The sequence below is a fragment of the Colius striatus genome, chromosome 24 (assembly GCF_028858725.1).
Source record: "Colius striatus isolate bColStr4 chromosome 24, bColStr4.1.hap1, whole genome shotgun sequence".
NCBI lineage: Eukaryota > Metazoa > Chordata > Aves > Coliiformes > Coliidae > Colius > Colius striatus.
The window spans coordinates 5,788,714-5,813,519 of NC_084782.1; the positions used below are offsets into that span (position 1 = coordinate 5,788,714).

General features: G+C 64.1%; 2 protein-coding genes across 4 annotated transcripts; one reads left to right on the forward strand and one right to left on the reverse strand.

The window, feature by feature from the left end:
- The first annotated feature begins 1,597 nt into the window (after window positions 1-1,597).
- LOC133627683 (CYFIP-related Rac1 interactor A-like) lies at window positions 1,598-5,806 on the forward strand. Of its 2 annotated transcripts, XM_062014351.1 has the most exons (11): window positions 1,598-1,640; window positions 2,082-2,162; window positions 3,893-4,014; window positions 4,092-4,197; window positions 4,394-4,530; window positions 4,673-4,750; window positions 4,883-4,999; window positions 5,113-5,192; window positions 5,278-5,404; window positions 5,600-5,670; window positions 5,743-5,806. In XM_062014351.1, exons 2-11 carry the CDS (start codon window positions 2,093-2,095, stop codon window positions 5,804-5,806), a joined length of 972 nt encoding a protein of 323 aa, XP_061870335.1. In that variant the 5' UTR covers window positions 1,598-1,640; window positions 2,082-2,092. The 2 variants fall into 2 exon arrangements, with proteins under 2 accessions (XP_061870335.1, XP_061870336.1); XM_062014352.1 differs by lacking the exons at window positions 1,598-1,640; window positions 2,082-2,162 and adding an exon at window positions 3,363-3,450.
- Window positions 5,807-9,974: 4,168 nt separating this feature from the next.
- Window positions 9,975-22,902, reverse strand: TRIT1 (tRNA isopentenyltransferase 1). 2 transcript variants are annotated; one of them, XM_062014346.1, is made up of 11 exons: window positions 22,720-22,900; window positions 19,331-19,473; window positions 18,836-18,932; window positions 18,216-18,364; window positions 17,071-17,213; window positions 16,741-16,852; window positions 15,722-15,834; window positions 15,080-15,157; window positions 13,301-13,410; window positions 12,862-12,979; window positions 9,975-10,547 (listed from the first exon to the last, which is right to left on the reverse strand). In XM_062014346.1, exons 1-11 carry the CDS (start codon window positions 22,864-22,866, stop codon window positions 10,330-10,332), a joined length of 1,428 nt encoding a protein of 475 aa, XP_061870330.1. In that variant the 5' UTR covers window positions 22,867-22,900; the 3' UTR covers window positions 9,975-10,329. The 2 variants fall into 2 exon arrangements, with proteins under 2 accessions (XP_061870330.1, XP_061870331.1); XM_062014347.1 differs by lacking the exons at window positions 12,862-12,979; window positions 13,301-13,410 and having other exon boundaries at window positions 22,720-22,902.
- Window positions 22,903-24,806: the final 1,904 nt, after the last annotated feature.

The following is a 24,806-nucleotide window of genomic DNA, read 5'->3' on the forward strand; positions in this document are numbered from 1 at the left end:
TCCCCGGCACCCCGCGCTCCGGCGGCAGCCGCAGCCGAGCGGCCACGGTGAGACGGGCGCGGGGCGGCCGCGATGCCCCCGGCCTGGGGGAGCGGGGGAGCGGGGGCTGTGGCAGCCGCTGGCTGTGTCCCTCGGGGACCCAGAGCCCCTCGCGGGGTTCCTCTCTTTGCACCCCCAACGCTCGCTGGGTGCCCCCGCGATGGGGGGCGATGGGGTGGGTGCAGCTCGCCCCCCGCCCCCCCGGGACTCCGCAGTTGCACGCTGGCCCTGGGTGGGTGCGGGTGCGCGGCCGGTGCTGGCCCGCGCCGGATGGGTGCTGCAGCCCCGCTCCCCGGCAGCCCTGCGGTAAACGCCGCCGCTCGCCCGCAGCCGCAGCCCGGCACCGGCGAGGCCCCGGCCCCGCTGCCCCTCAGCCCCACGGGGGGGTCACACATCCCTCCAGGCAGGGGGGTCCCCAAAATGAGAGGCAGGGGCGGCGAGAGCCCCAGTTTCACCTTGGGCAGGGCTGGGGGAGCCCTGGCTCGCCCTTGGGGCGGGATCGGGCCCCTGCACCCGGGTCCCCGGCACAGAAAACGCTTCAGGCACCCGCATCGCTCCCTGCAGCCGCTGCGGAGGGGCCGGCGCGGCCGGGGGGGGCTCGGTGGTCGCGCTGGGCACTGGGTCTGGCACCCAGCGGGCACCCACGGGGCAGGAGGGGCCGCGGGACGGGGGGCGGGGGAAGGGGAAGGGGCTGCGGTGCTGCGCCGGACTGCAGTGCCACAAAACGGCCCCGGCCACGGCCCGACCCGGGGACACTGGTGCCCCTTTGGTGTGGCCAGCCTGGGCATCTGGTGGGGAGCGATGCTCCTGGGTGCAGGATTTGGCCCTGCAGCCCCTCAGCGGGATGTCCCGGTGGAGGTGACAAGCACCACGGCGTCCCCGTGGGGCAGGATGCTCGTGGGGAGCGGGGGGAGCCGGCAGTGCCAGGGAAGGAGCGGGTGCAGGAGCAGGGCTGGGCATCGGCCATGGCCACCCCAGGCAGGGACAAAAATTGGGGCCACCTCGGGTGTGTCTGGGGACAGGGAACCCACCACCCCCAGCCCTGCACCCCCCGGGCAGCCCTCCCCCAGCCACGCAGCCCCCCGCGGGAGCAGCCTCGGTGCCCTTCCCAGTGCATCTGCATTTTGGCAGAACGGGTGTGGGTCATCCCTGCACCTGCAGGATTTGGGTTGTGGCTCATCAGTGGCATAAAAGGCACCTTCACACAATGAGCAGAAAGAGCAAATCCACCCACTGGCACCAGGAAAGTCCTCCCTGGGGGCCTCTGTCTTGGGGACTGAGGGCTCAGCCCCGGGGTTGTCCCCGAGCTACTGCTGGGTCTCTCAAGGGCTGCAGAGGACAGAGGATGCTCAGCTGGTGCTTGGGGAGCTCCTGCAACACCCGCTCCTGGCAGCGACAAATCATCCAGGGCAGGAAGGTGGAGGCTGGTGGCAGCGTGGGGCTGTGAGCCGGGGGGTGGCAGCAGCGTCCCACTGTGCCCAGGGTGGGGGGTGCCTGGGGTAGGGGTCTGACCCTCTCACGCTCCTGCCCGCAGGTCCCCTCCAGCCCATGAAGGTGGCACAGCCCTTGCTCCTGCCATAGCCACCACGCCGGGTGCTGAGGTAAGGAGCCTGGGCTGGGGCTGGGGGGTAGGGCCATGCTCTGGGATGAGTGCCAGACCCATAGCTGGGCTGTGTGGGGCAGAAATCCCAATGTGGGTCTTCCCATGTCTGTGAGGGATGCTCAGCCCTGACAGCTGGGGGAATCGGTGTGACCCCGTGAGGGGGGAGACCTGGGGCAGGGGAACCAGAGCACCTCAGGGCAGGTTTGTGGGGAGCCCACGGCAACTGCGACGCTCAGGAACCTGCACCCCACGTCGCTCCAGCCCTGGCAAACGGCAGCAGAGCCGCCACGTTTCGGCAGCACCGGGCGCGGGGCTGGGGCCAGGGGGTGCAGAGCCCGGTGGGACGGGGCTGGCGGGTGACAGGGTGGGGGCTCGGTATGCCGGGGGTCTGGCCAGCAGCACCGGTGCTGTTCCACTCTGTTCTGTTTCTCTCGCTCAGGTCTGCTGGCCATGGGCAACCTGATAAAGGTATTGGGCAAAGATTTAGAAAACTGTCCTCATTTTTTCCTGGATTTTGAAAGTAAGTCCCGTGAGCAGGGTGGGCGTGGGGAGGGGGCTGGGCCGGCTGCTGGGGCTGCCCTCTGGAAGATGGGGACAAGCACAGTGACCCCCAGCAGCTCAGTGTCCCCCCAGGACAGCTCCAGATGCACCCACAAAGGGCTGAGTGGGGCAGGGGAGCAGGACCCCAAGAGATTCCCCACCCCTGAAAGTGTGGGGAGACTCAGCTGAGTGGTGGGGACACGGGACACGTCCAGCAGCAGGACCTGGCCCACGAGGACCTGGGGCACACGCCCGCTGCTGTTAGTCGTGGCACTGGGAGGCCAAGTGGCACATCCCTGGGCACCGCCAGGGCAGGAGCAGCCGGGGAGGAGGAGGGAAGGATCCGTGCTGTGGTGGTCTCGACTGGGGACCAGAGACCCCAGTTCAGCGCAGGGACCTGCTCCAGCTTCCCTCTGGCCTGGGCTGCCTGGGCCAGGAGAGCTCAGCCCCCGGCCCTCGCAGGCTGCACACGGGTGTGCGGGGGGCGGGCGGGATGCGGGACCCGGGGCAGCCCCGTGGCTCCCCCTTCCCCCCTCTCCCCGCTCCTCCTTCCCGGGGCACAGCTCACAGCAACAGCAAGGGGGGTAAAAATAGCTCCGCGGCCAGCGCTGGCCCCGTGCGCTGCTCACACCGGCACCGGCACCGGCACCGGCACCGGCACCGGCACCGGCAGCGGCACCGGCACCGGCAGCGGCACCGGCACCGGCACGGCCCGAAGCAGCCGGGGCCGGGCTCCCGCAGCCGCCCCCTCCCACGCCACGGACCTTCCTGGCTCGTCCCGGGTCCTCTGAGGCAGCTTTCATCTGCCTCCAGTCCCCCGTCCCCCGCAGCCCCCCGGCACAGGGATGCGCTGGCGATGCCCCCCGGGACCCCCCGTTTTGAGCCGGCTCTGGGGGGACACGTCTGTAGCCGAGACTTCGGGGACTCGCCCAGCGCTTCGCCCTCCCGGCCGGAGCCCAGGCGGAGCCCGGCCGCCCCCTCCCTCCGCTCCTTCCTCTCCATCAGCCATCCGCCAGCTCTCATCGCCATCCGGGGCAAGAGGCTGCGTCCCGCGGGGTCCCCCCGGCCCGGAGCCCCCCGGGAGCAGCGGGGGGAGGACGGGGGCTCCGGCTGCCCGTGGCCCAGCGCCTCTTCCCCCGGCACCACCTCACCATCACGCTTTTTTTCCTCTTGTTTCTTCTCTTGCAGGTTTCACATGGGGAACCTTCTTAAAGTGTTGACTTATAACGAACTTGACCAAGGCCCTAATTTTTTCCTTGACTTTGAAAGTGAGATGGGATTTTTGTTTCCCCTTTTCGTTCCGTTCTCGCTCTGAGTTCCCCATCCACGCCATCTGAGTTCTGTCCCCGCCGCCCATCGCATCGCGCCCATCCCAGACGTCCTTCCCCCCACCTTTGCCGTTCAGGGGTCTTTCCCTGGGGAGGGGGGAGCCCCCCGGGGCTGGGGGCTGCTCGGGGACCCCCCTCCCGTGAGCAGGACGGCGGTCACAGGGCAGCCAGGACTCGCCCCCCAAAGCTGCCCCCGCTGCACAGCTTGGCTCCAGCTCGGGCGAGGAGACGGCCCCGGGGGGCAGAGGCAGCAGGAAGGGCCAGGGGCTGGCGGGGGGCCGCGGGAGGGGTGCTGGCACCCCCACCCCGGCACCCCCACCCCGGCTGCTGCCGCCCCCCTCAGAGCCCTCCGGGTTTCTCTCCCCGGGGCGCTGCCCTGCAGATGCGCAGCCGACCGAGGCCGAGACGACGGTGTGGAACCAGGTGAACGCCGTGCTGGAGGAGGCGCAGGCCGTGCTGGCCGAGCTGCAGTCGTACACGGGCGCCGGGCAGGAGATCCGAGAGGTGGGTGCAGCCCCGGAGCCCGCCGCCCGCTCGCCCACCGCGGCTCAGGGTAACGGCCGGCGCCGTCCCCCTGCCAGGCCATCCAGAACCCCGGGGACCTGCGGCTGCAGGAGCGGGCCTGGAGCGCCGTCTGCCCGCTCGTCGCCAAGCTGAAGCGCTTCTACGAGTTCTCCCTGCGGCTGGGTGAGCGGCCAGAGCCCCAGCTGCCCCCCCACAGCCCCCCGGTGCAGCCCCCACCCCAGGAGCGGGGGGGCTGGGGGTCGTGGCCTCGGGGAGTGCAGGGGTGCGGATGCCACGCTGCCCCGTGCCTCAGTTTCCCCCGGGGGGGCTGGGGAGGTGCACGGGAGCAGGAGGGGGACCGGTGGTGCTTCACCCCCAGAGAACGCCCTGCGGAGCCTGCTGGAAGCCCTGACCAGCCCCCCGTACGCCCCGACGCAGCACCTGGAGCGGGAGCAAGCCTTGGCCAAGCAGTTTGCCGAGATCCTCCACTTCACCCTCAGCTTCGACGAGCTCAAGGTACGTCCCCACCCGCCCTGCCCGGGCCGAGGGCCGAGGGGGGCCCACGGAGCCCACATGAGCCGCGGGGCAGCGCAGTCCCTCGGCGCCCCGAGGCTCGGGCCGGGTCTGGCCGTGGCCCCTGACAGACGCCCCTCGGCAGATGACCAACCCCGCCATCCAGAACGACTTCAGCTACTACAGAAGGACCATCAGCCGAAATCGCATCAACAACCTGCAGGTGAGAGGATGAGATCGTGTCCCCCCGCCCCTGCCAGTGATGACCTCCCCTGAGAGGGTGGTCAGAGGACTGGGGGGGGCTCAGGAAGGACAAGCACCCTAACGGCCCCCATCCTGCCCTGCCCTGCCCCAGCTGGATGCAGAGAGCGAGGTGAACAATGAGATGGCCAACAGGATGTCCCTGTTCTACGCCGAGGCCACCCCCATGCTCAAAACACTCAGCAACGCCACCACCAAGTTTGTTTCGGAGGTGAGTGAGGCCGTGGGAAGGGGGAATCTTTGGGGGGGGGAACAGCCCCTCGAGCCCCAGCACCACACTGGGGTCAGGAGGGGAAACGGCAGCCGGGACCTGTTGGGTTTCAGAACAAGACCCTCCCGATCGAGGACACAACCGACTGCCTGAGCACCATGGCCTGTGTCTGCAGGGTGATGCTGGAGACCCCGTGAGTTCCCGCATGGGGAGGGGGGACATCGGTGCTGGGGTCCCTCCACGCCCCCCCGGCTCACTCGGCCCCTCTCCCGGCGCAGGGAGTACCGGAGCCGCTTCACCAACACCGAGACCCTGCTCTTCTGCATGCGGGTGATGGTCGGCGTCATCATCCTCTACGACCACGTCCACCCCGTGGGGGCCTTCGCTAAGACCTCCAAGATCGACGTGAGTGCCCGTGGGGTGCCCTGAGGGGGGGTCACAGCCATCCCACTCATCCCAGGGCAGCTGCAGCGCCTGGGGGTCCCTCTCCCCGGACGTCCCTCTGTCTGAGCTGGTCTAGAGGGGAGCAGCGAGGAGGAGGAGGAGGATGGGGAGGAAGGGGCAGCCCCCATGGTGTGCTCCTCCCGCTCCCCTCACCAGATGAAAGGCTGCATCAAAGTCCTGAAAGACCAACCCTCAACCAGCACCGAGGGGCTGCTGAACGCTCTGAGGTGAGTCGGGGGGCGCTGGGGGACCCGGGCGGTGTCGGGGGCCGGCGGGGTGACCGTGCCCTCTCTGCCCAGGTACACCACCCGGCACCTCAACGACGACACCACATCCAAACAGATCCGGGCGCTGCTGCAGTGAGCGGGCGCCGCAGCCGGCCCCGGCCCCGCGGGACGGGAACAAACACCCGGAGACACGAACAGAACAGAAAGGATCCATCAATCCGAACGGCCAGAGGCGACCCCCCACGTGCACGCCCCCAGCCCCCCGGCCCCATCCCCTGCATTTGCACCCGCTTCTGGACAGGGTGCGGGTGGCCCCGCGGGGACAGCCCGGGGGTGCTGGGGCTGGGCAGGATGGGCCCCAGCGGGAGGTGGCGACGGGGCGGCGGCAGCGAGTGCCCGTGGCAGGGGGGCACCTTGGGGAGGGGGGGAAGGGGCAGTGGTCACCCCCGTCTCCATCCTCACCCCGGAGCATCCGTGGCTGCAGGGCAGGAGGAATAAAGACCCCGCAGCTCTGCACTGGCCCTGACGGGAACGGCTCAGTCTCACCCGGTAGGTTTTTAACGTGAGCGATTAAATCTCCACCCACCTCTTCTTTTCTACTTTTTCTCTTTTTTGGGGGGTGTAAAATAAAATGACATTTAACCTGTTTGTGGCCAGAGAGGGGCTGTCCCTGCTGCATCCCACCCCACCCCACTCCATCCCATCCCACCCCACTCCATCCCATCCCATCCCATCCCACTCCATCCCATCCCACTCCATCCCATCCCACCCCACCCCATCCCATCCCATCCCATCCCATCCCATCCCATCCCGCGCTGGCCAGAGGCAGCCAGTGCCCGGGGCATCCCGGGGACTGACCCCCACCCCCAAGGGCCACATCCCACCTCGTGACACCCTGAGGACCCTGCAGGGACAAATCCCCTCTCCCAGCCACGTCATCACACTCCAGGAGCTCCTGGAGGGACAACGGCCCAGGGATGCCCCCCACAGTGACCGTCCATGGTGGGATGTCCCCCCCCAAGCTGCCCCCAAGCCAGACCACGCAGGGCAGCCTCCTGCCGCAGTGCCCCGCAGCCGCAGACTGGGCGGACTGGGAGGCCGTGGCTGGCTGCCGGTGCCGGTGCCGTTGCCGGCAGATGGCCCTGTGACACCGTCACAAACAGCCCCGGTCCCGCCGGCGCCACGCGGCTCCCGCGCTGCCGGGGCCCGACGGGCACCCCACGGGGGACACCAGCACCCCGCAGCCCCGGGCAGGGCGGGCGCCTCGCTGCTGCCGTCCCCGCGCCTCAGTTTCCCCACCTGGGCAACGGGTGAACGCTACGGGGAGGGTCCCCACGGCCCCCTGAGCTCCAGACGCCCCGCTCGGAGCTGCTCGGGACACCAGCGCGGCTCGGCCCCAGCCACGGCAGCCCCGGGGGAGGGGGCCATGGGCGGCACCGGGAGGGGACAGCGGCGGCGGAGGACCCGGCGGCCCCCAGCGCTCCGGGCACCGGCGCTGCCGCGCTTCCCGCCGCAGCCGCGCATCTCCCGCGCATCTCCCGCGCATCTCCCGCGCAGAGCCGAGCTCACACCCTGTTGCACAACCTCAGCCAACAGCTCCAATTTTTAGGCTCTTGCAACACACCTTCCCCGCAGCCCGCTCAAAACGCTGCCGGGGCACCGGAGGGGCCGTGGGATCCGAAAGTCCCTGGCCTGCTCCGGCCCTGGCAGCCCTCAGAGCAACCCCACGCACCAGCCGTGCCTCAGTTTCCCCCTCAGCCACCGTGTCCCGCAGCAGCAGCCGCTGTCCGACAGCTCCGCTGCGCCCAGCACCGCCCCCGGCTCCCTCCGCCCCCAGCCCAGCCCCGGGGCTCCGCACCCCCCGGGGCTCAGCAGCACAACGAGCCCAGGGAGCTGCAGGTTCTGCTGGGCCAGGCAAAAAGCGTAACACAGCCCCGCTGAGACACGGCAGCGGGGAAGGGTCTGGCTTTGCTGAGGTGCTTGTGCACAAGACCTCAAACGCCACGGACGTGCAAAGGGGGTGGGGCCGGACCCCAGGGACCGTGGGCACAGGGGGGCTCGGGCCGGGGGCTGCGGAGGGCGAAGGCTGGAGGCAGCCAGCGATGGGGATGCAGGCGCTGGGATGCTCCCGTGTCCCTCTCGCTGCCAGACACCGGGCTGGGGCTGCAGCAGCTGCCATCAGCCCCGAATGTGCCGCGGTGGCGCTGGGGACCCGCAGCACCGGCCCTGCCCGGCACCAGCCCCGACCGCGGCCGGGGACAGGCGCCCAGCCCGGCGCTGAGCTGAAGCACCGGTGCCCAGGGGAGGGGACTCCAAGGACAGTGCCAGGGCGCCGCCGCTCCCTCCCACCCTCAGCCGTGCCAGGCTGAGCCAGGCCTGGGCTGTTTTCTAATCCCAGTGTAATTAATGACCTTATCTTTGGCCCAAGCCATTTAGATTAAGTGGCTGGTGTGATGGGCTCGGCGGCTCCGGCGGCACAGATGGAGGAGCCGCGTTTGTCTGGGGATTAGCGGTGGGCAGATGGGCTCAAGTGCCATTCCCCATCCCCAGAGCTCTCAGCACCGACAGCAGCCTGAAACCTGAGCCCAGAAACTTTCTCAGCGAGCGCTGGCAGGGACCAGAGAGCCCCTTCACATTGTTCATCCCCTCTGCAGGACAGGGGGGAGGCGGGAGAGGCCCAGAGCAAGAGGAGAGGGGCTGGACAAGGTGGTGGCACCTGCAAGTGCTGCAACCCTTGCCAGGAGCTCGATCCCAGCCCCTGCCCTGAGTCCTCCCAACAGCAGAGGGACAACAGACACCAGGTTCCTCCCTGAGGTCATGGCAGGGATGTTGGCCCTGGCTCTGCCTGAACAAGCTCTGTCCTGACCTTTCCAAGAAACCAAACTCACCTGCTCCTTGCTGCTGTGGGGAGCAGGGTGTGCTCCCACCTTCCTTCACAGCCACAGCATGGACCTGTCTGCCAGGTCCCCACTGTCCTGGGACACAGCAGGGAGCTGCCACCCCCACACCAGGCACTGCAGTGGGTGGCACTGCTGGGGGGGAGCCTGGCAGCCCCCAGCCACAGGCAGCAGGGCCTGGTACCAGCAGGCTCGTGCCTACAACAGGCAGCCTGGCAGCTACTGTGGAGGAGGAATGTTCATCTGTGGGGATAACAGAGTTCATACTGAAGTGATTAAGGACATGAAATCCATTGTTAACAGGACAGTCTGACCACAGGCAGCACAGAGCAGATAATCCCACCCCTCTCAGCCAGAGCTGCCCCCTGATCCCAGCCTGCCCCAGGGGGTGACTCCACGGGTCTGTGATGCTGCCTGTCAGGAGGCACATCACATGCTGACACTCAGCACATCAGCAGCCAACACGGCTTTACCTCCAGCCCCAACTGCACCTTGTCCTTCTGGGCCAGGAGAAGCCCTGGGCTGAGCCCAGAATCACATAGACCTGAGTCAGAGTGGATGGCAAACAAGTCTGGGCTGGAGAAGAGGCTCGGCCAGTGCTGCACAGACCCAGCCACACAAACGTGGTGCCCTGCATTTCAAAGCTGATGCCCAGCTCTGCCCAGGGCTGCAGAGAAGAGCCAACCCCCTTCCCCAGCTCTTCCCTGCATGTTCCCCTCTATCTGAGCTCCCAAGCAACACACCCCCCTACCAATCAGCCCAAGGCAGCCACCCCACAGAGGGGGACAGAACGAATCCAGTGCTGAGGAACAGGAACCGGAGCTTAAACGTGATCCCCAGCAGAAGAGTCATCCACAGCCTGCCACACAGAGCCACCCACACAGCCCTGCCCTGGCAGCCTCTGCCCCAGGGAATGGCTCTTGCCACATGGTGTATCACGAGCAGCTGAAAGGAAAAGCTGTGCTCCAGCAACCTCAACCTCTCCCAGGAGGAACCATCCTGATGGCATGTGCCAGGAGAGTCCCAAACGCCCTGGGAAAGACCCCCCCTGGTTTTGCCCATTCACGGGCTGCAGAGACCAACTGGGAGGAATTTGCTGCTCAGCAGCTCCCAATTCAAATGTGAGGCTGGTTCCCAGAGCCAAGCCACAGTGTAAACCCCCGGGAATCCAGCCTCAGCTGGGACAGGCTCATCTGTTGCAAACTTGATGAGATCATTTCCAAGTTCCTGCTTGACAGGTGCCAGCTCCTCCTGCACCTGCTGTGTGCACAGGGAGCAGCCTCCCCCAGCTCAGCACATCTGCTCAGCTCCCTGCCAAGCTGCTCACCAGGAGACTGGGAGAAGGAACAAGGCCCTGTGCCCAGAGCAGGGAACCCAGGCCAGGGGGAAACTGAGCAAGGAAACTGCTTGTTCCCAGGGAAAGGAACCCACAATAACCCCACAACTTTATTTCCATATAAAAGGCAAAAAAACCCCTCTTCTCCAGAATAAAGGCAGCAAGATGCCCCTCAGCTCCAGCACTGCACTGCACTGCTGGCCAGGCTGGGGCAGAGACAGGTATTTCTGTCTCTGAGGCACACGTTCAGTGGGATCAGCCCAACCATCCCAAGGACAATGCTGTGTCACCTCAGGAATTAACCCTTGGCACGGCAGGATGCTCCTGGCAGCCTCATCCCAGGGTTCAGCCTGTTCCAGGGCTGAGGGAACACAGTGGGATGAGGCCACCTGAGGAGCTGATGCAGCTCACAGCCAAGGCTGGCACTCACACACCTGCCTCATCCCAAACACATGGCTCTGCTCGTTGTGTGCAGGGCTGCCCAGGCCCGAGTCGCTCGCTCTCTGGCTGCACAGGCAGGCTGCTGGGCTGGCCTGAGCTCCCTGTGCTCCTCCTGTCCCCATCAGTCCCTGCAGCATGGCTGGAGGCCTCCAGCTTCCTTTTCTTCTTCAGGTGGTGCAGGTGGGATTTGGACCGTGTGTGAGCTGGAGGAAGAGGCAAACAGAGCAGTTAGTTCTGGGGAGTCTGGAGAAGGAAACATCTGCCTCGATCCCACCTTGCAGATCCCCCTCCCCACACAGCCACACAATTCACTCCTGCAGACAAGTGAACTCCCAAGCCTGCCCCAGGACACTTCCAGGCCCAACAAGGGTGGACATCCCTTCCCAGCCCTTCTCCTGACTGCAGCAAGCCAGGGAGAAGGGAAATCCTGGCTCTTAATGTAGAGAAGGCTCCAGACTGTCAGTGCTTGATCCTCTCACAAGTCTGTCCTGAGCAGCCACGACACTGGCAGGAGGGAGAGAGCAGAGCGTGTCTGACGTGGCTCAGGAGGTTGTGCAACTCCCCAGCACCCCATGGAGTGTTGCCAGGACCATTTGTCAGCCTGGCTGCCTGCACCACAGCACTGGGCATATCCTGTGCATCAGCAGTGGCTGCAGACACAGCCCCAAGCACCACAGAGCTTTTGCATCGCTCCAGGGCAGGGCCTGCAGCTACCAGAGCACTTGGATGGGAATGGGGGTATAACCCCGGGGTTGCAGCTTGTACTGACACAGCAGGAGCTGCATTTCTGGCTGAAATCACACAGTGAAGGCCTGTAAAACCTCCTGTATCAGTGGTATTATCTAAGTAGAAGGTGCTGTGTCTAACCAGGCCAATGCACCGTCACAGCAGCGGTTTTGCTGTTTCCAAGAGATCAGAGCAGCAATTAAAGCAGCAAACTTTGCAAGCAGGGCCTTAATTAAGCAAGGGCATGTGCTCACTGAATCGAGGCCCTCAGGTGTTTTCCAGTCATCCTTCTCTGCCAAGGATGAAATTACATGCAAAGCTGCTGCTTTATCACAATGCTGCAGGGTCACCCTCAGCATGAAAGAAAGTCTCACCTCTTGCAATTTGTCACAAGCAGCAGCAGTGTGGAGGGGCTGCAAGGAGCCCTGCTTGCTGCTCTCTGGGCAGCTCTGGGCTCTCTTGAGCCCGTACAAACTGTCAAATTAGATCCCATTTAAAGCTCTCAGAGGCAGCCTGGCACTGGGAGGCAGCTCCAGCATCCTCTGTAACCTGACTGAGGAAACTGAGCAGGTTGCAGATCCCCTCAGCTCCCACAGCTGCTTTCACTCCCCTTTCAGCTTTTGCATTTTGCAGCTACAAGTAACACTCAGGGTTTGGGCTGTTTTTTCTTCTCCCACCACCTGGGGATTGGAGCCAAGGCTGGATGCAGAGAACAACAACTGGGCTTGGTTGAGGAGGGTATTGTCATCAAATGGCAGAGCTTGGGGTGACATCCTAGAGGATGCAGCTGGGGGGATCTTGAGGAGTTCCCTCTTGGTCACAAAACCTGTGGGACCTGGAAGGATGGCACAGACCTCATCACTTCCTGAGTCCTCTACTTCTGGAGTCCTTCAAAGCACCTCCAAGCTGAGACAGTCAAGACTGGCTAAAATACCAATTACAGACTGATCTCATACAAGAAGCTCCTGTTCTGAGCCAAACTCCATCTTTGCCTTCTGCACCTCCCTGGCTCAAGAGCAATAAGAGACTCACCCAAATCCAACGACCAGCGACCTGAAGTGCCTGTCTGCACTGTGGCTGCAGATCCTGCAGGTGGGCAGGACTTTTACCCCTTCCATTTCAGCAGCCAGTTGCTCCACTACTTTGTGTTGCTGGTTCTCAGCATGAGCCTCACAGCACAGATAAATTCACTGAGTTAATCTGATTCCCACTGAGCTCTTTTAAAGTGAGTCTGTTGAAAGCAGAAGATCCCTTTGTGTTCCCACTGCAGCCAGCAAGGCTTGGCTTTTTAAGGGAAAAAAACCCCAACCCACACAAACAGGAGACACTGGAGCAAAACTGAGCTACTGAAAACACCAAGGAACTTTCATTCCACACAGCAAAATTTCAGAGGCAACCAATGTGTTCTGTGCTTCTTGGCAAAGCACCTGGAGTGCTGAAATGGGCCTGAACACAGAGAGCTCTGAGGCTTCATCCAGCCCCCACGTCTGGCTGAGGGCAGAGCACAGCAGTGCTCATGGGCACCAGGGAAGGGGGGGAAGCCTGACAGATGGCTGCTGTGGCACAGCTCCTGCTGCCCCCACCCCGGGCCTGCAAACGGCTGCTTCCAAACAGGGGCTGTAAACAAGCCTGGAAAGCCCAGGGTCACATGCTGAGGGTCAGGCTGTGACAGCCACAGAAGCTGCCCAGCCCCAGAGAGCTGCCTCGCTCCATCCCTCTGCAGAAGGGCCCTGGCTGGGCCCCTCATGGGTCTCCCCTGTGTCCCCTCCCCTCCCCCTTGCTGGCTCCTACCTGCCCACTCCCTGTCCCCGATGATGACTCTGTCACAGAGCTCACACACCCGATGGCTCCGTCTGTTCTCGCTCACGTCGTGCTGCATCTTCACGGGCTCTGCTGGGGGCTCACGGCCCTGGAGGTGAAAGGATGCCTCAGCCTGGTTGCTGCTCTGGAGCCTGGCCTGGCCATGCTCCCTTTGGTAGAGTGTGGGATGTGAAGTTGCCAGACCCAGACACGAAGGCTTGGCAGGACAAACGCTGTGGTTTTACAGTGCTAGGCACCGGGAGAAACCTTCAGCTCAGACAACAACCCACTGGCAGGGTGAGCAAAGCCCGAGGCTGGCCACGCCAGCAGCCAGCCCTGCTCACGGGACAGACAAGTTATGGGGCCTGGGGAATACTGGGAAGCTGGTCTCTCAGTCAGAGCTCACGTGTTAACTCCAGTCAGGCAGTACCTGGATGAAGCTCTCCACGATCTCCAGAGCAGGCTGCAGCACACTCTCCTCCCACTGCAGCTCATCACACACCTCCAGGCCAAACACCGGCGGCACGTTGGGGCCGGGACCTGGGGAGCCAGGGGAAGGCAGGTCACTGCCAGCCCCCCCCAGTGTCCCAGCACCTCAGAGCAGGGGGATCTGCTCTTTCTTATCTGGCTGTCCCTTGGCATTCAGGAGCAAACAGCATCAGCCTTCCCAGAGCCAAAATCACCACAGTGGTTGGACTTGTTCATCTTACAGGTCTTTTCCAACTGAGATGACTCTGTGGAAGACCCTGGCTTGGGGAGGCACCATCCTCAGAAGCAGCAACAACACCTGAGGACTCAAGGAAGCATCCCTGTGGCTGCTGCCTCTGGGACAGCGTTACAGCCCCAGCACAGCAACAGCCCATCACAACAGGCACTTCACCACAGCCCTGCTCCGCAGGAGGCTGCACAGCATCAGCAAAAGCTAAAGCCAGGCTCAAAGCCATCACACAGAGCTTACAGGAGGTGCAGGTACGGGGTCTGGGTGAGGAATCTGCAGGGGCAGGTTCCCCCTCAGAGCTGTGGCTGCCTGTGTGGCTGCAGGGCCCAAGGCTCCCAGCTCCCAGCAGCCGCCACGGCAGCAGCAGCCTCTTTAACGCCTCAGCTTGACAGGGCACAGCTCCAAGCCCCTGCTTCGGCCTCCCCCAGCCTGGCAGGATGGCACAGGGCACTCACTGCAGCTCACACAGGGTGAGACAACTGCAATCAGAGCCCCCAGTCCCTCTGGCAATGCTGCTGCCCTTCCACAGCTCACCTGACGCGGGCATCGGGCACACGGCCCCGCTCACACAAAGCCACCCCAGGCCACTGTGTGCCAGCCCTCAGGAGCTGCTGCTCCTTACTGCTGGCTGCACAAACAAGCTGATCTGAGGCACACCTGCCACCAGAAAGGTGAGCCCCAGCCACCAAGCACATGGCTCCAGGAAAGCTCTTGCACCTCGTTCAATGCCTGTCTTTTGCTTCGAGTCTCTCCCTGCCTTTTCTTCTTTATTGTTATTGTTGTTGTTTTGCCCCCACCAGGCACCTTCCAACAAGTGCCCGGCTCCCAGCTGCTGCTGCTGGCCCTGCTCCAAGGCTGGGGTAGGGCTGGGAAGTCCTGCTGGCTCTTTGCCACCTCAGTGAGCATGGCCAGGGCTCTGAGCAGCCACGGGGCTCCTGCTCCCAGTCTGGAGGGCAGCTGTCAACTGGGCTTTGTGCCCCCTGCAGGTGTGTGGGGAGAGGGGCTGTGCTGGGCAACCCCTCCCCAAGCCCCTCAGGAGCTGCTGGCAGTGGGGGCCGGTGGCCATCATCATCTACCAGTGCCCAGCACGGGGCTGAGCCTCTGCTTTGCCCTGTTGGGACAGCACCCTGAGAGCACTTGGGAGGGGAAGGTCTCTGCTCTGTTGGGAGGGGAAGATCTTCCTGTGATGGGCAGCCAGGGGTCCAGGGGAGGCAGGGACAAGGAGATGGGTTCCTCCTGGAGGCTGGGACACTGGGTGCCTGTGGCCCCTGGAGGGACGTGGCCAGGGGCTGATGTCTGCAGAGCCAGGGCAGTCCAGGCAGCAGCAAGAGCCCAGGCAGGATCATGAGATCTCTGACAGACTCACTTGCTCCCCACAATCCCCAAAGCAGAGGAACCAGCACTCTGCTGGGCTGGGACAGGGGATGTGCTGAGCAGGGGGGAGGGCTGGGAGTGCAGGAGGGTGAGGTGGGGCAGGGCCAGAGCACTCACGCCTCAGGAAGCGGTTCCGGACCCACTTGTTCTGCCTCCGGGCGTACCTCTTGGTCACCTGCTTCAGGGCCTGGATCCCTTTGAAACAGAGACAAAAAAAGCTTTATTTTACCTTTACCGGGTAGGACAATCTGTTCAGGGGCTGCACTGCTCTATCTGAACGGCCTCCTGGGCAAACAGAGCCCAGGACTGCTCATCCTACCCACAGTGGGCCCAGAGGATGGTTTATCACTGTCCAACCTTCCAATGTTTAGTCCCAGACTTCTCATGTCCCTCCAGAAACACCTCCTGAGCACACACAAGCTCCTTCTGCAAGCCCTGTGGTGTCCTCTGCCCTGAGCCCTCCTCCACCTGGGAGCTCTGCTGCCACCAGGCAGAGCAGCTCTCTCCTCACCAGCAGCATCAGCCCACACACTCCAGAGTGAAACACCCCATCACCACTGGCTCCTGCTGTGATCCACTAGATCCACAGATCTGTGTCCAGTATCCTGCTGCTGAACCAGACACTGAGCTCTGCTTCATTCCTCCTTTCTAGCCCTGCCCTCTGCAGCAGTTCCCAAGACTTGCCCCAGGGTTTGAGCTTGGTTCAGGCCACCACAGTGTCAGTGGGGCTGAGGGAGGGATGCAGGATGCTCCTCACACCTTTCTGCAGCAGCAGGGCACTGGTCTCAGGTGAGCAGTTCCCCTCACTGATGAGATACTCGTGGAACTCCTTGAAGCCGATGGACTGGAAGATGCCATGTTGGTAATCCTGCCTGGAGAGGGAGGGACAGGGGTCAGGGTCAGAGAACCACAGACTTGTTTTAGTTGTTAAAGCCCTTGAAGCTGCTGCAGCCCCAGCCCTGCCCTCACCCTGCCCAGCCCAGCACTGATCCACGGCCCTCAGCACCTCAGCCCCACGGCTCTGGGATCCCTCCAGGGCTGGGCACTGCCCCCAGCTCCCTGGGCAGCCTGGCACAGGGGTGACACCCCTCTCAGGGAAACAGTTCTGCCTCAGCTCCAGCCTCAGCCTCCCCTGGGGCAACTGCAGCCCCTTTTCTCTTGTCATTTATTACTGGGGAGCAGAGCCCGACCCCCAGCTCCCCGCAGCCTCCTGTCAGGGAGTTGCAGAGAAAGCTTCTGTCTGCCCTCAGCCTCCCCTTCTCCAGACTAAACACCCCCAGGGCACTCAGCTGCTCCTCATCAGACTTGTTCTCTATCAGGTCATCTCTTGAAGGTCATCTGAAGATCATCTCCTTCAGAACAGTGGGAGACCTCAACCTTCTCCAGACTAGCTGAGGTCTCTGTCTCACGCTGCAGGACATCCCCAGGTGACATGAGCCTGTAGCCTCAGGGCACACACAGGTGCCTTCAGCCCTGTCAGCTTTGCTCTGAGGGGAAATGTCAGGCCTGGCAGGCATGCTCCAAGGAAAACCAACTCACCCCTCAGCCCCACAGGGACTCTGCTGCCTGACCAACCCAAAGGTCCAAGAGTTGTTCTGAGGGTTCCAGCAGGAACTGCTGGAGGATCTGCCTGGCTCTGACCCCAGCACCCACCCCAGACACCGCCAGGAGAGGGCTGGGAGCAGCAACACGGCCCAGATGCTGCAGGCAGAGCTCAGGCCCTGCCCAGGTCTGGTGGGTGGGAGTGGGAACAGCCAAGGAGCCGCCCCCTGACCCACCGGTTCTCAGCCACCCTCTGCTGGTTGTAGCGCCGGTGGAAGTCCCGCAGCTCCTCCAGCAGCCCCGCGGCCACCATGGCATCCACCCGCTGCTCCAGGCGCCGGTCCAGAGCTGGGGGACAGCAGGGCAGGCTCTGTGCAGCGTGCCAGGCCCGGGGGTGGCACTGCCAGCCCCCCGCTGCACCCGGGGCAGGCAGAGCCCAGCAGGCACAGAGGAGAGTCCTCTGCCGTGCCAAAGCGTCTGCTGCCTGGTTCAGGGAGGAGGCTGGGGCAGGGAGTCAGCCCAAACCCTGCATCACCTTCCCCAGGCAGCCCAAAGCCTGCCCTCACCTTCCTGGTCTGCATGAAGCCACAAGATGCAGGAATGTGGGTATTTCAGGGGCCCACCTAAGGGCCCCCCACCTTCCTCCTCCTGCTGCTGGTGCAGGATTTCACTGTGTGGGATCCCCGTCTCCTCAAACACTTGCAGGCTCCTGTGAGCAGAGACAGACAGAGCTCAGAGGGTGGGTGAGGATGAGCTGCTCCCTTTCCCCAGCAGCCCTGGGGGGCTCCAGCAAAGGGAACCGCAGACATTCGCTGGGATCCAACTCTCTCATGTGGGGGGTGGGCAGGTCCCTGCCCTCTCCCTGCCCGGCATCCCCAGCACACCCAGCCCCTGCGGGCACAGCACAGCACCCGGGGAGCCCAGAGCACGGCCGCCCACTCCTGCCTGGCACCCGCACAAGCCCTGCAGGGGACACAGTTCTGGCTCCAGCCCTGCCCTTTCCAGCCACGCAGGGCTGCAGGGAAGGGGCCAGCCGTGCAGCATCACCCCCAGCTCAGCCCGGCGCAGCCAGCGCGGCGCAGGAAGCTCCACGGGGCCCAGCCCTCGGTCCCGCGCAGCGTGCGAATGGGGTGGGCGGCGTTCTGCCCCCCGGGGCTGGGCTCGGCTGGGACCGGCCCCGCCACGCTGCAAGCCTGGGCTTGCTGCCCTGCTGTTCCCACAGAGCTCAGGTATGTTACTGAGCCAGCACAGCAGCTTGCTCCTGACAAAGCTGCAGATAAACCCCGCTGCTGGGGCACAGCTGCAGGAGCAGCCCCTGCACAGTGACGAGCTGCTGACCCCAGAGGATCGCTTTGGTTGTTAAAGCCCCTGGAGCTGCTGCAGCCCCAGCCCTGCCCTCACCCTGCACAGCCCAGCACTGACCCACAGCCCTCAGCACCTCAGCCCCACGGCTTTGGGATCCCTCCAGGGCTGGGCACTGCCCCAGCTCCCTGGGCAGCCTGGCACAGGGCTGACACCCCTCTCAGGGAAACAGCTCTGCCTCAGCTCCAGCCTCAACCTCCCCTGGGGCAACTTGAGCCCATTTCCTCTTGTCCTGTCACTTGCCAGGGGATCAGGAGCACTCTGGTGGGATGGCAGCACCCATCCTGCCAAGCTCCCAGGCTGGCAGCTCGCTGGGAAGGGTGCTGTGCCCGGCAGCCCCTGCCCTCACCTTGCCACCTTGCGCCGGTCGTGGGGGTGCAGCCTGGCTGCCATCTCGGGGTCCACTCGCCTCAGGCGCTGATGCAGCTCCTCAGCATCCACCTGCTCCAGCTCTGCCTTCCTGTCAGCCACCAGCCCTGGGGCTGTGCTGGTCCCTTTCTGGGGGCACAGGGCAGCTCTCAGTCAGGCCACTCCCCGTGTGCAAGGCCAGTGCAAGCAACGAGATCCCCCATTCCCAGGGGGTGAATGAATCACAAATGGTTTGGGTTGTTAAAGGCCTTGGAGCTGCTGCAGTCCCAGCCCTGCCCTCGCCCTGCCCAGCCCAGCACTGACCCACAGCCCTCGGCACCTCAGCTCCACGGCTTTGGGATCCCTCCAGGGCTGGGCACTGCCCCAGCTCCCTGGGCAGCCTGGCACAGGGGTGACACCCCTCTCAGAGAAACAGTTCTGCCTCAGCTCCAGCCTCAACCTCCCCTGGGGCAACCCGAGCCCCTTTCCTCTGGTCCTGTCATTCATTACTGGTGAGAAGAGACCGACCAAAAAGAGGGTCTGTTAGCTCTCATTGCCCCAGCCTGGCCTGGTCCCGGGGCTCAGCCCTTCCCAGGGGACACACAGCTTCCCCCCCTGTACCTTGGTGTCCACAAGCACCTTCCAGAGCAGTGACTCGATGTAGTAGTTGGTTCCTCCCACAACAATCGGGATTTTGTCTCTGGCAAAGATATCTTCAATGTGCCACGGTCAGGGAGCATAAGCAGAGCTGCAGGGTGGGGAGGGAGGGCTGTGGGAGTGCAGCCCAGGGCCCAGACTCAGCTCTTCCAGCCCCTCAGAGCCCATGTTGCTGCAGGACAGGGTTAGAGGTTAGACCCAGGGACTGCAAGGGAGGGCAATTCCCAGCTCAGTGCTTGCAGCACAGCAGAGATCTTCCCAAGGCAGTCCTGGAGAGGGGCTGCCCTGAGTGTTAGCTGGGTAAAAGAAGCTTCAAGCCTCCCTCTCTAGCAGTATCCTCTGAAAACTGGAGTTAGCAGCAACATGGAGAACCCAAGTCTGAGGCAAACTCTTGCAGGCCTGGCACTGGAGGGGGAAGGTCCTTATCTGCTTGGCCAGGCAGGCTGCAGCTAAAAGGATATCAGAGTCACAGCTCTGTCTCTGAAATCCACCACCGTGTAGTTAGAGACAAGGGGATCCACAAAGCTGATCATGTGGTGTCTGCACAGCTGCTGCTCCTGGGGAGAAACCTTGTTGGTGATGATGTCCAAGCCCTTGTACACCTGGGGAAGAGAAGAGCCTGTCATTCATCTCTGCAAGCCCACCAACCACCACTCCTTGCCCCACTGCCTGTCCCTGTCACCCATCCCAGGCCCACGCTGGTGTCTGGAGGAGGAGGCAGCAGGGGCAGGGGCACAGCAGCAGGGGCAGGGAACGGCTGTACTCGTTTCCTCCACTGCCCAGAAGCCACCCCAGCCAGAGAGACAGACTTCCAGGAACTCTTTTCCTTCTAATTCCTGCTGCGAAGCTGCCAAGCCCCTGGCTGCAGCATGGCCTGCACCCACTGCCTCCCCAGCCCAGACACAAGGACAAGGTGACACAGAGGTGACCCAGGGGCAGAAGGCAGCAGCAGCAGCAAGGGACAGCTGAGGTTAGTGGAGCAAGGAAGCCTGATCCCTGCCTGGAGGAGATCCCTGCCTGGAGCAGCCATGTGAGCTGCTGGGACGGCCCAGCAGGCTGCAGACACTCCCCATTGGCTTAACTCTGCCCCTTGCAGCTCAGACAGCCAGGGCCAGCTCCTGGGCCAGCTCCTGGGCCAGGCCCTTAGATGGAGAGAAAGGCTCACCTGGGGGCAGGATGCCAGGGGAGAGCAGGAGGGTAACCAACTGCTCTTCCTTTCTGCCCTGTTCCAGGGGCTGGGGAGCAGACAGAAGAGGCCCAGGAGGCAGCTCCTTACCAACACGCCCCATGGCTGCAGCCCTCTGAGCCCCTTCCATGACACAGTCCCATGCTGTGCAGCACCAGCCAAGGCAGGTCTCCAGTGGGCACCAACAGCCTTTGAACGGGGTGAGCTCTGGCTCGGTGCCCTCTGCCCTCTCTGCCCTGGAAGGGCCAGTCCAGCCCCCCCAGCTTCCCCCACTCCCACCCATCTGCCTGGGCTGGGTGGCACAGGGGCTGGGTGGCACAGGGGCTGGTGGCACAGGGGCTGGTGGCACAGGGGCTGGGTGGCACAGGGGCTGGTGGGGCCCTGCACAGGCAGAGCTGGGATTTACAGTTGAGGCTCCAACGCCCCAAGGTTCTCCCAGAGATTAAACACCAAGAGCCTCCCCAAATATCTGGCAACAAGAGAAGGAGGAATGTGGTGTCAGTGTGTGGGCTGGGGGAAACAAAGGCGGCCTTTCACACACAGGCAGAGCGCAGGGAAGGTCTCAGCAGCTGGCTGCCGGCAGGGCCTCGCGGTTCTATTTTCAGCAGGCGGCTCAGATAAAGCCTTTGTTGCTTTCTAAGGCCCCAAAACAGATTAGTGGCAGCCTGGAGCAGCAGGTCTCCGAGACATTCAACACAAGCTGAGGACTAAAGATGCTTAGCCTTGATGGCACCCTCCCACCTCTGCCACTGAAGCCCTGGCGGGTCAGTCCCGGCCCCCAGCACTGAGCTTGGAGGGGAAACTGAGGCAGGAGGCACAAACAGCAGCCATCCTCGGGAAGCTGTGTCTGTGAGGATCTGCAGCATGGGCTGGGGGGTTCTCCCAAACCCTCAGGTTGCCCCAGGGGAGGTTGAGGCTGGAGCTGAGGCAGAACTGTTTCCCTGAGAGGGGTGTCAGCCCTGTGCCAGGCTGCCCAGGGAGCTGGGGCAGTGCCCAGCCCTGGAGGGATCCCAAAGCCGTGGGGCTGAGGTGCTGAGGGCTGTGGGTCAGTGCTGGGCTGGGCAGGGTGAGGGCAGGGCTGGGGCTGCAGCAGCTCCAAGGCCTTTAACAACTGAAACAAGTCTGTGATTCCATAATGTGACAGGGCCCAAGGGATGTCCCAGCTGCAGAGGGGCACAGAGGGCCCAGGCCAAGGCAGAGCGCAAGGAGAGCACAACTCACTCCCCACTCTGATCCCTGCCACGAGGAGGATGCCAGCAAAGGCTCTTAAGATGTCCTGACTGGACTCACTAACTGGCAAATGTACCCTGTGTGCCACAGCCAGCTCAGACAAGGGCTGCACTGCCACTGCCAGGGGTGAAATCCTCTGTGTGTCCTTTTGGGACAGTGGCACTGGGAGCAGACAGAGCCCTCCAGGCCCAGCCCACGACTGGCTTCACCCTGCCTGGAAAAGAAACTCCCTGGGATGACAAACACCAACAGAAAGCACAGAAAGAAAGATTAAGAGGCCACCAGATTAAGCAGAGCTGCTGAGCTGCAGCAGGCAGCAGCTAGGGCTGTAATTTGACCACAGCAGCTCGGGGCTGTGCAGAAAGGGGTGTCTGTGTGTGCAACAGCTGGGCTGGGGGCTCCTGCCCCAGCCCCTGCCCCAGCCCCAGCAGCTGCCCAAACCCTGCCAGCGCCTGTCAGAGCTCCACAGAGCCTTTGGGTAGAGGGGGCTGAGGGGACTCTGGCAGCTGCCAGTCTGAACGAGCAAGGGGAGTCTTCAAACCCATCAGCTCTGCTGTGAGGCCCCTGGAACAGGGAACTGCAGCAGGAGATAGGATTCTGTGGGAATAAAGGCAGGGGGAGAGCAGCCCCAGTGGGCTGTCAGCACAGGGGCTGGGGGGGCAGAGGGAGGTGCAGACACGGGCTGTGGGGCAGGGGGGGTGTGGGGCTGCCCCCCACCGCCCTGGGGAGCTGGCAGGGAGCTCTGCAGCCCTCGGGATGGAGCTGCTCAGCCCCTGCTGCACAGTCACGCTGGAGAGAGATTCAAAGGGATGGAAAACAAGAGGCCTTGGGGCCTGGATGCCATCAGGAGGCTGCAGCCCCGCTCCTGTGTTCCCAGAATGGGACTGAAACAGCCAGAGCATCACACACACCCTTCAGAGGACAACCAACACCCCTCAGAGCACAACCAACACCCCTCAGAGCACACATACACCCCTCAGAGCACACATACACCCCTCAGGGCACCCACCGGTGCCGAACCAGAACTGGAGGGCTCAGGGGCAGCGGGACACTCGCTCCCAGCAGCGCCCAAGCCGGGGAACCACACAATGGCTTTGGCTGGAAGGGCCCTTACAAGCTCTGTCGGGGTGTTTGTGAGCGCTGATGAGGTTCCCCCTCAGCCTTCCCGTCCCCAAGCCCCGCAGCCGTCCTCGCCCGAGAACCCGCCCAAGCAGGCCGGAGCCCGGGCTGCCGCTGGCGCTGCCCCCGCGGGCGGCCCCGACCAGGCCCCGCTGCGCCCGGTACCGGCCCGGGCTGCCTCCCGACACGCTCCCGCAGGCTCGCGGCCCCGCTCCGGCCCTGCCCGGCTCCCAGGCCCGGCCCCGGCCTCCGCCGGGCCTGCCGCGGCCCGGCCCCGCGCCGCCCGGCCCCCGGCGCCCGGCCCGGCCCGCACCTGCATGGAGTCGGCGCTGACGATCTCCCCGCCGAGGCGCAGCCCGAGCTGCAGCGCCAGCGCCGACTTCCCGGTGCCGGTAGCGCCGAGGATAACGACGAGAGGCCGCGGCGGGGCCCGGCCCAGGCGCAGCGCGGCCGCCGCCATCGCCAGGCCCGGCCCGGCCGCTGCCGTGGGGACGGGCGGGACGGGGGCGGGACGCGGCCGGGGCCGGCGCTTGGCCGGGGCCGCTCGCGGGGAGGCCGGGGCCGGGCCCTGAGCCCCGTGTGCCCGTGCCCGGCGCGGCTCCGGGCCCCAGCGCCGCCCCCCGCCGCCCCCCGCGGCCCCGGCGCCTCTGCGGGTCCCCCCTCGTCCGAGCCGTACCCCGAGCGGGGCTCTGCCCGTGCCGCCGCGAGGCTGGGTCGGGAGGACGCTGTTGCCGTAGCAACAGGGCAGGAGGCCGGGGCGCGGGGCTGTCGCCGTGGGAACAAGGAGAGCAGCGCGTTGCGATGGCAACCGCCGGCCCCGCCGCGGCTCGTCCTGCCCGTGGAGCTGGGCTGTCTCCGTGGCAACAGCGCCGAAGGGAGGCCGGGGGACGGTTGCCACGGCGGCGGCAGGACGGTGTCTCCGCGGTGCTCTCTCCCCGGCAACACACATCGCTTGCCATGGCAACGGGGAGCAGGAGGCTGCGGGCGCGGGCAGCCGCTCCCCCCGCACCTCGGATTATCGCCGCCTCGGGAATCCGTCCTGAACATTTGCCAGCCCGGGCGTGAAGGCGGCCCCGAGCCTCAGGCAGCCCCCGCGAACCCGGGGGGTTCTGTGGCAGCGGAGGGGAGGCGGTGAGCTGCAAGGAGAGAGCGGGCCAACGCGTATTAAAGAACTCTGCCAGGGCTGGAGATGCTGAATTGTGATGGTCAGAGCCGGTGCTTGCAAACTGCAGCCCTGAAACGCCCTGTGTGTGTGTTTTGCTCCCCCATCAGCACTGGCAGTCTGGCTTCCCAGGCCTCAGCGTGACAATGCAGCAGCAGACTGCTCCAGCAGCCTCGGGGGTCTCGGGCACGTTTATGGTTGTGTGTCAACGGGGCTTTGAGCTGAACTTAAAGGGATGTGCAAAACTGCAACTGTTTCTCCATTTGAGACCAACTCCATTCTGCACTGGCCACGAGCTCAGCTCAGGCCACGAGATCTGCACATCATTTCCAAGGCAGAAAAATAACGCTTTGCACATCCCACGTGCCTTCAGGGTGAAAAGCAGCAGCACACCTCACCCAAAGCCCTATCGGGAAGGGCATCTCGGGCTGGCTGCAAGTGTCAGCGCACAGGCAACAGAAACACACGGCTGAGGGACTGGTACCTCTGGGCTTTGTTCCCTGTGAACGAGCGAGGTGTCAGATTTAGGTCACCCTGCTCTGGGTTTGAGCTGTGCTTCCTGGGAGCAACTTTTAGCTGGGCTCTGAAGCACCTGGACACGGCACGCTGGGACACGCAGGGCAGCGCCGCCGGCACCGCGGCGATCAGCGACCTGAGCTCCTGGCTCCCTGAGAGCTCCTGAGCACAACCAGCGCTTGTGCAGGACATCGAGCCTCCTGCAGCAGCAGCAGCAGCAGCAGCAGCTCCTCTCTTCTGACTTCTCAGCAGTAACAGGATCCCGTGTCCCTCCTGAATTCAGAGTGAGACTTTCGCCACCAGGATGAAGGAAATCCAAAGGCATCGTGTTAGGGGGCGGCAGAGAGAACAGACTTGTCTATAATTTCATGCCCTCAGCAGGTCTGGGGGGCTGAGGCTCCGTGGAAGGGAAGGGATTGCGTTCCCCTCCCTCTCGGGTTACTGCCAGCCCCTGACCCACGGGGCAGTGCCTGTGCTGAGCCCCATTACTGGGGTTTATGGTTACACCAGAGCCCTTTCTGAGCCCAGTGTGGGCTCTCGGCCCCTCCTTACCAATAAAGTCACTTAAAAGGAGGAAAAATAATCCAGGTGACTCATTTCCCTTGGCCCCACTGCTGTAGCCACTTCTGTTTCAATTGCTGGAGAAAGGTAGGACAAAAGAGCTCAGCCTTGCTGGCAGGGAGCAGCCAAGCCCCAGGGCAAGAGATGTTCCTTTCTGCTTG

Excerpts from the sequence above, each read along its gene's own strand:
- LOC133627683 (XM_062014352.1), top strand. The coding sequence starts at position 3,378 with ATGGGGAACCTTCTTAAAGTGTTGACTTATAACGAACTTGACCAAGGC. Across the intron at positions 3,451-3,892 it reads TTTTTTCCTTGACTTTGAAA|ATGCGCAGCCGACCGAGGCC; the intron begins GTGAGATGGGAT and ends GCTGCCCTGCAG. Across the intron at positions 5,405-5,599 it reads CTAAGACCTCCAAGATCGAC|ATGAAAGGCTGCATCAAAGT; the intron begins GTGAGTGCCCGT and ends TCCCCTCACCAG.
- TRIT1 (XM_062014346.1), bottom strand. The coding sequence starts at position 22,866 with ATGGCGGCGGCCGCGCTGCGCCTGGGCCGGGCCCCGCCGCGGCCTCTC. Across the intron at positions 18,365-18,835 it reads AGGTGCTTGTGGACACCAAG|AAAGGGACCAGCACAGCCCC; the intron begins GTACAGGGGGGG and ends CTGTGCCCCCAG. Across the intron at positions 10,548-12,861 it reads CGGGGACAGGGAGTGGGCAG|CTCACACACGGTCCAAATCC; the intron begins GTAGGAGCCAGC and ends CTCTTCCTCCAG.